Here is a 9,437-nt window from a genome sequence, read left to right as displayed (position 1 = left end):
CGATCGGCCTGTCATGCCCATGCCTGGAACCGACGTATCTTCTGGTGCACCATGCGCCCTCTGGAACCCGCGGGAAGTCCAGTTTTTGCCTCCCTGTGGACCACATAAACCTAAATGTCTCCGTAGTCTCAGCTATTCTGAAGACGTTCCACAACACCTTGACTGATCCAAATTGGCACCGCTATGACTTAGAAATTTGATGCTCTATAGTCCAATCATATATGGGACCTTGTTCCTCGTCCTCCTGGCGTCAACATTGTTACAGAGAAGTGGATCTTTCGACATAAGCTTTTCTCTGATGGCTCTCTTGATCGTTACAAGGCACGTTGGATTCTCTGTGCTTTTACATAACGACTCGGCATCGACTATGATGAGACCTTCAATCTGGCGGTCAAGCCTACTACTATGCGTACTGTGTTCACTTTGGCTCTTTCTCAAGACTGGTCGATTCGTCAGATGGATGTCAAGAATGCTTTTCTCCATGGAACCCTCTCAGAAATAATCTACTGTGTTCAGTTGTCTGGTTTTGTTGACTTTGCCTGGCCTGATCATGTTTGCCACATCAACAAATCTCTCTATGGTTTGAAGCAGGCACCCTGTGCTTAGTATAGCCGTTTTGCATACCATCTTAAGACTCTTGGTTTTGTGGAGGCCAAGTCTGACACATCCCTATTCGTCTTCCACCGTGGAACCGATATAGTGTATTTGCTGCTTTATGTGGATGACATTGTGCTGACCTCCTCCTCTGCTGGACTACTTCGTTGGACCATCAGCGCCCTTCATAGTGAGTTCTCCATGAAGGATCTTGGTCCGCTTCATCATTTTCTAGGGGTTTTTGTTACATGCCAAGATGGTGCCCTGTTTCTCTCTCAGCGCCAATACATGCTAGAGATTTTGGAGCGTGCGGGGATGACCGCCTGCAAGCTGTGCAGCATGCCGGTTGACACCCACTCCAATCTTTCTAGTGATGGGGCTCTTGTGGCTGATCCAATGTATTACCGTAGTCTTACTGGGGCTTTGCAATATCTGACATTCACTCATCCTAACATTGCATATGACGTTCAGTAGATGTGCCTCTACATGCATGACCCTCGTGAGCCTCACCTCGTTTTGGTCAAGCGCATTCTTCGGTATCTTCAGGGCACACTCGACTATGGTCTCTCTCTTCACAGGACCTCGCCTGCTGAGCTGGTTGTCTATTCTAATGTAGATTGGGCTGACTGCCCCACCACGCGTAAGTTTACCTCGGGCTATGCTGTGTTCCTCGGTGATAATTTGATTTCCTGGTCCTCAAAGTGGCAAAACATAGTGTCACGATCCAGTGCCGAGGCCGAGTATTGTGCGGTGGTCAATGGTGTTGCAGAAGCTAGCTAGTTGCGCCATCTCCTATAGGAACTTCACAGTCCTCTTCGGCGTGCCACGATAGCCTACTGTGATAACGTCAACGCTGTCTACCTCTCCAACAACCCGGTTTAGCATTAGCTGACTAAGCATGTGGAGATCGACTTGCACTTTGTTCAGAAACATTTCGCTTTTGGTGACGTTCGTGTTCTTCATGTACTGATGTCCTCCCAGTACACTGACATCTTTACCAAAGGTCTATCTACGTCTGTCTTCATAGATTTTTGGTCAAGTTTGAACGTTCGTCATTCTGCCGTTACGACTGTGGGGGAGTGTTAGACAGGAACATGCGGATCACACATATCCTGGGCGTATGCAACCATCATGCCCCTCCCTTCTTTATCTCCTAGGTTTGATTCTATAAAACGGTTGATTATGATTTGGAAGGGTTGTGCCTGTGTATGTAACCCATGGTTCACCGTATAACGTATTGTGTGATTGCCCCAATATTTCACACTTTCAGGCAGTCGTCTAGAGAAAACTGAAAAGTTCAGTTTTTGGTTCTTAGGAATTGGGAAGGGACTCGAAAAGATTGTGGAAAAGGAGCATCGACTATTGGATTAACCTGACCTGTACAAAAACGTTGATTAGCTATGAAGAATGCATTGCTTCTTTGGTCGACATGTTTGACTAGATTTTGACTATGACATGCTCTACAAAGCACATACAGACACCTCGGCAACGAAAATCTATCTAGTTCTTCGACCGAGACCCCTGGGTCTTTAAATGTTAATGCACGCACACCTTTGTGCTGATGCACCAGATAGTGCATGTAAATAAAAATGCAAAATTAGGTAGATACCATCGTAAAAATACCTATATTGGAAAATATCATCGGTAAAAAATATAGGTGATGCTATTTTATAATCTCTTGTTTTTTTAACAATGCTTTTCCACTATTGAATTAGGATTAGATGGCATGAATTTAGCCTTCTTCCTCTAGTCTAGAATTGTTCTTCCTCCTCCCCTCGATCTTTCTCATGTGCTCGTCCCCATCCCCTGCAGATGGTATGGACGCTGTCTGCCTCCTCCACATAGCCTGTCTACTTCCTAGGAGCTTCTCTAGGCCCATCGATGAAGAAAACCTTTCAATCAACCCTTTCTAAACCTAAAGCTCATCAGCGTTAAAATTGTGTGGATTGACTGGAATCTAGGAAGGGTGCAAAAATATAGGTTCACTTCCTTGGCATTTACACTTGGATGGAAGAAGACATGATGCATGTATCAGACGCACCGGCTCAAAAATAACCATGCACATTGATCAGCCAGAGAAGTGCCCATATGCAAGAAATCTCAAGATCCATGGACGCAATACACGACGTAGTAGTAGTAGTTTGTTCACGGACCGTTCAGATATACGCGCCTGGCAGAGTGGCAATGACAGTGTGACGCCGTGGGCCGTGGACTCCCCGGCCGGCGACCATCATCTGACTCTTGCGGCTATGCCCAAACGTGGTGCTCACCATCGGTATCATCATCACAGATTCACAGTCCGCCAGCAGCCACTGTCCAACTCAGCCTGAGCAGAAAAGGTTTCTCCTCCACGGCGTAGGACCCACTTGCCAGGAGACTCCGAGAATCTAACCAGTGAAATATCCGGCCTGCCCACAGAAAAAGCTGACCGGATAAAAGGCGTAAAACTCGTCCGGCTCCTCAATTATAAAGCTCGCTGCGCCGGCCTCATCCGTCCGTCCCCCCAACTCGTCACTCTCTACCCCACTCCACAGCGCCGAACAATGGCGCCGGCGCCCAAGCGGAGGCCGTGCCTGCTTCTCCTCCTCGCCGTCGCGTGCTCGCTGCTGCACGCGTGCTGCACCGCGGCGAGCACGGGCACGCTCGGCATCCGGCACAAGCCCGCGAGGCAGCACAACAGCACGCGGCACGGAGGAGGAGCTGGACGACGCCCGCGAAGCGGCGCGGGCGGTCCCGGCAGCGGCCTGGCGTCGTGCAACATGTTCCAGGGCAGCTGGGTGTACGACGACACGCTGCCGCTGTACGACACGGCGGGTTGCTCCTTCGTGGATCCGGAGTTCGACTGCCAGAAGTACGGCCGCCCCGACAAGCTCTACCTCAAGTACCGGTGGCGCCCCGCCTCCTGCGAGCTCCCAAGGTATGTTTCCTCAATCACCGGGTCAATGATATCTTGATTTGGCAAGCTTTGGCGCGTTAATTGATGTGATAAAATGGCGCGCTTGCCATTGTTATCAATGCCAGGTTCAACGGGCAAGACTTCTTGAGCAGATGGAAGGGGAAGAAGATACTGTTCGTGGGGGACTCCATCAGCCTGAACCAGTGGCAGTCGCTGGCGTGCATGCTGCGCGCGGCCGCGCCGGCCTCCAAGATCACCTACACGAAGGGCAACCCCCTTTCCACCGTCACGTTCCAGGTGCGTACAGATACACACCTCCCTGCCGTCCCGTATATACCATTCCATTCCATTGCATCAGCAGCTCAGCACAAAATGAGGCTACAACTACTAGCCCTAGTATACTTCTTTTAGATTTTTGTGATGCAAATTATCCGACTAGCACAGCTGGTTAGGTCAACGTTCTAGTAAGTTTTTTGGCGAAAGGGATCGATCGGCCCTAGGGTTTTGTTTGTTAATACCACTGAAATCACGAGTGCGAAACTGAAAAGCCACGAGCTTTCGAAAAAGGTTTGCGCTTGTGCTTGTGCTGGCCTTTTGGAGTCCCGGCCGCAGGCTTTCGGGCACCACCGGTGGAACGGCGTGTTTGTCTCGCGCGGATGGAGGCTGTGGTGTAGCGCAACTGAGCTGCGGAGCCAGTCCCACTAGGTAGAAGCTTGCTCGACCATCACATGGACGCGCACCGGCACGGCGCGCGCGCCTGTTCGCTCATGTGCGCGCGAGAGTGAGGGAGCTGGAGCCAGAGCCAGACGCCACGGGAGCGACAGCGCAAAGCATCATGCCCGTTCCACTTTTCGCTTGACGTTTTGCTAATCGGTCGTACCCCGTGATCCACTGACAAGGGTCAAACCGTTCGATTCTCTGTCCTCCAGACGCAATCCTTTTTTTATGTATGTAGATTGAGTAGGCTGCAGAGAATCGGCACATGGGAGTTTTTAGGCCGATCATATTGCTACTTTGTGAATGTTAATTTAGACGACGTGTAGGTATCTCCTCTATTTTAATCAGGCCAGGCCGTCTATCGAAACAGAGCATTAGCGCAAGTGACTGTAAGATGGGTCAAGAATCCGGGTCCTCTGGTAGGCAAGGCTGCTTGTGGACTGGAGCCTGCTGGACTACCAAATATGCAGGCATGGGCAAGTGAAACACGGACAGTGCGGGATTTATCGCTGGACTTGCCTGAACTGCACGTCTAAGGATGGGATGTGCAACGGTGACTTCCTGGGGAATCTGCAGTTTCTAGGCTCTGTACCGAAGCAGGCAGCCAACCATCTTTAGGACGTGGTACCAAAATTAACTTGTGCCGTGCTTGTACTGGCTGTTCATGGGATCTGGAGCAGAATTGAACTTCGTTTCAGAAGGAACAAAACTGAGCACAAAAATCATAACGAAGTGTAAGTAGACGATAGATTTAAATTAACTGATCTCCTCCGATCTTGATTTTTAGCGAGTGCTGAATTTGATACTTGATGGCAGCAGAGCATGCATACTCTTGTCATCATTGTTAAAAAAAAGACTGTGCCTGATGAACCAAACTTCATACTAGTGCATTTCCCTGTTTACTGCCACATGCTAGTACTAATTGTAAGCAATGTAGGTAGACTGAGCTGATGTTGCAATGAATTAAAACTGCCCGAAAAAATAATCTAGCCAGCGCCGTTTGTTCGGGGCCCGTTCCTTGCATTAGACGTCACTTTCGCATTTCAGATGATACGGACAGCTGAACCACCCCTTCCTGTAGATGAGGACGTAGTCGTCCTCAGCAATAATCTCTCCTTCCCTATCATGCATGCCTGTGCGCAACTAAACTATAGATCCTACTCTCAGATGCAAAAGGATTAGCCCACTTTGTGGGTGCCAATCGCCAAACAATGATCACCGCCATGAATGCTACTACTATATGTGCAAGCATGCAGCAATATGCGCACTGCATGCGATGCCGCTTAACGGCCCCGGTTTGCTGTCGCTCTACTACTTTGCAGAATGCAAATACGCAATGTAAATACGGGCCATATAGTAAGAAATAAGAAAAGAAAACCAAAACAAAGGAATGGGCTCGCAGTTCTGTGCCGATCGTTTGGGCCCATTCGGGCATTTGCTGTGCTACGGCCTACGGCAGCCGTGACATCGCATTCGCACCAGCGAGATGCGGCAAAAATCCAAAATTAGACAATATACGTGACCGTATTTACCGAAATAGACAACATGTTAGCGTATTTACAATTTTAGCATCCGTATTCGGCACACCGTGTGTCGAATATGGCACTGTAGCTCATATTCGGCACACGGTGTGTCGAAAATGACACTGTAGCATAATTTTCGGCACACCGTGTGCCGAAAATGGACTGTAGCACAGTATTTCGGCACACGGTGTGCCGAAAATGGACTGTAGCACCGTATTTCGGCACACCGTGTGCCGAAATACGGTGCTACAGTCCATTTTCGGCAAACCACACTCCGAAAATGAACAGTACCGCGCGTGAACAGTAACAGCACTGCGTTTGAATTTCGCTTTTCCTCTTTTCCAAAACGGTGGTCTTCTGTTACTCCAAAAATGTTAAAACTTTTTTTACATATTTCATAATCCATGTGCAACCCATTTTAGTTGGATTCACCGAAAAATCCTTTGTATATTTAAAACTAAAATTATTCAAAAAAGACTACTTTTATAAATTGTAATAATTTTTAGTGTCTCAAATAAACTCACAAAAATCTAGAAAAATTCACTAATATTCTTATTATGTGATGAACTAATTTCTAAAATTATTTTCAGCTCTAGTTTATATGATGAAAAAATGAGTTACTTTGTAATGCTTCATTTACATGAAATGATAAAAATACATATAAATGAAGCATTACAAAAGAACTCACTTTTTCATCATATAAAATAGGGCTAAAAATAATTTTAGAAATTAGTCCATCACATAATAAGAATATTAGTGAATTTTTCTAAATTTTTGGGAATTTATTTGAGACACTAAAAATTATTACAAGTTATAAAAGTAGTGTTTTTTGAAGAATTTTAGTTTTAAATATACAAAGGATTTTTCGGTGAATCCAACTAAAATGGGTTGCACATGGATTATGAAATATGTAAAAAAAGTTTTAACATTTTTGGAGTAACAGAAGACCACCGTTTTGGAAAAAAGGAAAAGCGAAATTCAAACGCACTGCTGTTACTGTTCACGCGCGCTACTGTTCATTTTCGGAGTGTGGTGTGCCGAAAATGGACTGTAGCACCGTATTTCGGCACACGGTGTGCCGAAATACGGTGCTACAGTCCATTTTCGGCACACCGTGTGCCGAAATACTGTGCTACAGTCCATTTTTGGCAAACGGTGTGACGAAAAATATGCTACAGTGTCATTTTCGGCACACCGTGTGCCGAATATGAGCTACAGTGTCATATTCGACACACGGTGTGCCGAATACGGATGCTAAAATTGTAAATACGCTAACATGTTGTCTATTTCGGTAAATACGGTCGCGTATATTGTCTAATTTTGGATTTTGGCCGCGAGATGCAGACAAGCCGAGATAGTAGCCATGCTAGACTCCACTGGATTGGCGCCGACAGGTCTGGAGCTTTGTGCATGTTGCTCTGTTTTGGAGGCATGTGGGGGGGGGGGGGGGGTGAGGCGCACCGGCACGGTCGATCGGGCAAGAGTTTGTTGCCGACCGCACGGCAACTAACGTGCGTGTGTCGTCTGGTGGCTGCAGGACTACGGGGCGTCGGTGGCGTACTACCGGAGCACCTACCTCGTGGACATCGTCGAGGAATCCGTCGGCCGGGTGCTCAAACTGGACTCCATCACCGGCGACGCCTGGCTCGGCGCCGACATGCTCATCTTCAACACCTGGCACTGGTGGACGCACACCGGCAGGGACCAACCGTACGTAGAGAACACCCTCTTTCTTGTGTTAGGCTTTCTCAAACAAACCATCATACCGCCTGCTGCCTTTAACTCACCATCACAACTTTATTTTGTCCATCGTTTTTGGTGGCGGTGTTGATCCAGATGGGACTTTGTGCAAGACGGAGAGCAGGTCATAAAGGACATGGACCGGCTCACGGCCTTCTCCAAGGGGATGTCCACATGGGCCAGATGGGTCGACTCCAACGTCGACACCTCCAGGACCAAGGTCTACTTCCAGGGCATCTCTCCGACCCACTACAAGTAAGAAGAAACCCACCAAAGCCCAAAACCACATGATTCAAAAGCTCAGCTCCAAAAAAACGCAGCAACACCACCACTTGCTCCGTAACCCGAGTTGTGACGCCGACGCCGACGCTTTCTTTTGCAGCGGAGCCGAGTGGAGCGAGGGATCCAGGAGCTGCGCGCAGCAGACGCAGCCGATCGCGGGGTCGGCATACCCGGCCGGGCCGGTCCCCGCGCAGAGCGCGGTGAGGGCCGCGCTCAGCGGCATGTCCAAGCCGGTGTTCCTGCTCGATATCACGCTGCTGTCGCAGCTCAGGCGCGACGGGCACCCGTCCTCCTACAGCGGCGGCCACCCGGGCAACGACTGCAGCCACTGGTGCCTCGCTGGCGTGCCCGACACGTGGAACCAAATCCTGTACGCGTCGCTCCTTGCATAGGGCCGGGGCAAAACTAAAGAATAAATACTAGCTGATTCGATCGGCACAAGCTAAGCCATTTTGATTTTTTTACGCCCTGTTTCGTAATGTTGTATGGGGAGTATTTAAATTGGCGATTCGTTTGTTGTTCAATTCGATTTGATGCAATATTATAGAATCATTTTTCTTTGTTCTTCGGGAATACGTATCACAACAAGAAATCAAGTTAAAATATATCTTAGTTTATATATGATGAGTGATTGATAAGATTATTGATTTTTTTTATCGAGTTTTAGATTGCTTGAGTTTGATTTGAGTATTTTGATTATGAACTAATTGGAGTTGGAGTTAGAGAAATGTGTTTGCTTGTCTTATGGTATACAGGTGATGGATACAAATTGACGGTCGACGACAGGTGATCGGGCTAAACGGGTGCTTGGTGCCGGACGATCAAGGAGGCTGAACAAAGTTAAAGGTGATCATAGTGAGGTCAAGTAAAGCATGAAACAGATGATGAAGACGGCATATTGATAAAGTCAAGCGAAAGAGATATCGGTACAAGTGACAAAGCGGCTCGAGGGATCCAGAGTGGGAGAAATTTGCCAACGGTCAGGATCGCAAGATGGAATACACATATAGATATCAGAACGTTTGCTTAAGGTGTAAGCAAGTGGCGAGTTATGTTTTGAGAAGCGTGCAAAGGGTTTCACTGTTAGACCTTAAAATCATAAGAGGATTAGAGTATGTGGCACCATCGCGAATCTTGTGTTGAGGTGAAGCTAAATCATGAAGGTATCGTGGTCATTCGATGGACGAAACAAGAAATAAATCAAAATACTCTCAGTGGTAGATAGACGTGCAATACAAGAGAGTGGTATTTTGGTAACAAGTTAGTACAGTTAGGAGTAAAGTTTCCTAAACCTATAAATAGAGGGATAAGGCTATGTGAGAGTTGCAACCAACCATTTGAGCTATTTGTGCCACCCATTTGAGAGCCTAATGCTAGGATTTTAAGAAGAGAAAGATGAGTGCTTAGTCTATGTAATATGTGAGAGTTTTTGAGAGAAAAATCCTTATAATCCGTCTAAATAGGGCCGACCTCTTTGAGTAATGAAGTTTATGCTTTTGCATATGCTTGAATTCTTCTCCTTCTAGTCTTTTTCTATTAGTTCCCTAGCAAGTTTACAAGTTTTCCTTTTTTGGTTGTGATTTTCCTGTTGATTTTTATTTTTGCCTTTGAGATGCGATTTTTAAACCTTACAAAGTTGTTCTTCTTATTGCTAGATGCATAAATGTTTATATACTCATTATATT

At 47.1% G+C, this 9,437-nt stretch overlaps 1 protein-coding gene across 1 annotated transcript; it reads left to right on the top strand.

Annotated features, from left to right (window-relative positions):
* Nucleotides 1–3,015: 3,015 nt before the first annotated feature.
* LOC133916901 (protein trichome birefringence-like 38) lies at nt 3,016–8,318 on the top strand. The gene is made up of 5 exons (XM_062360790.1): nt 3,016–3,511; nt 3,616–3,787; nt 7,268–7,440; nt 7,567–7,725; nt 7,853–8,318. Exons 1-5 carry the CDS (start codon nt 3,138–3,140, stop codon nt 8,142–8,144), a joined length of 1,170 nt encoding a protein of 389 aa, XP_062216774.1. The 5' UTR covers nt 3,016–3,137; the 3' UTR covers nt 8,145–8,318.
* The last annotated feature ends 1,119 nt before the right edge of the window (nt 8,319–9,437 follow it).

This window comes from Phragmites australis, chromosome 1, assembly GCF_958298935.1.
Source record: "Phragmites australis chromosome 1, lpPhrAust1.1, whole genome shotgun sequence".
In the NCBI taxonomy this organism is placed as follows: Eukaryota; Viridiplantae; Streptophyta; class Magnoliopsida; order Poales; family Poaceae; genus Phragmites; species Phragmites australis.
This window is presented reverse-complemented; position numbering and strand designations above follow the sequence as displayed.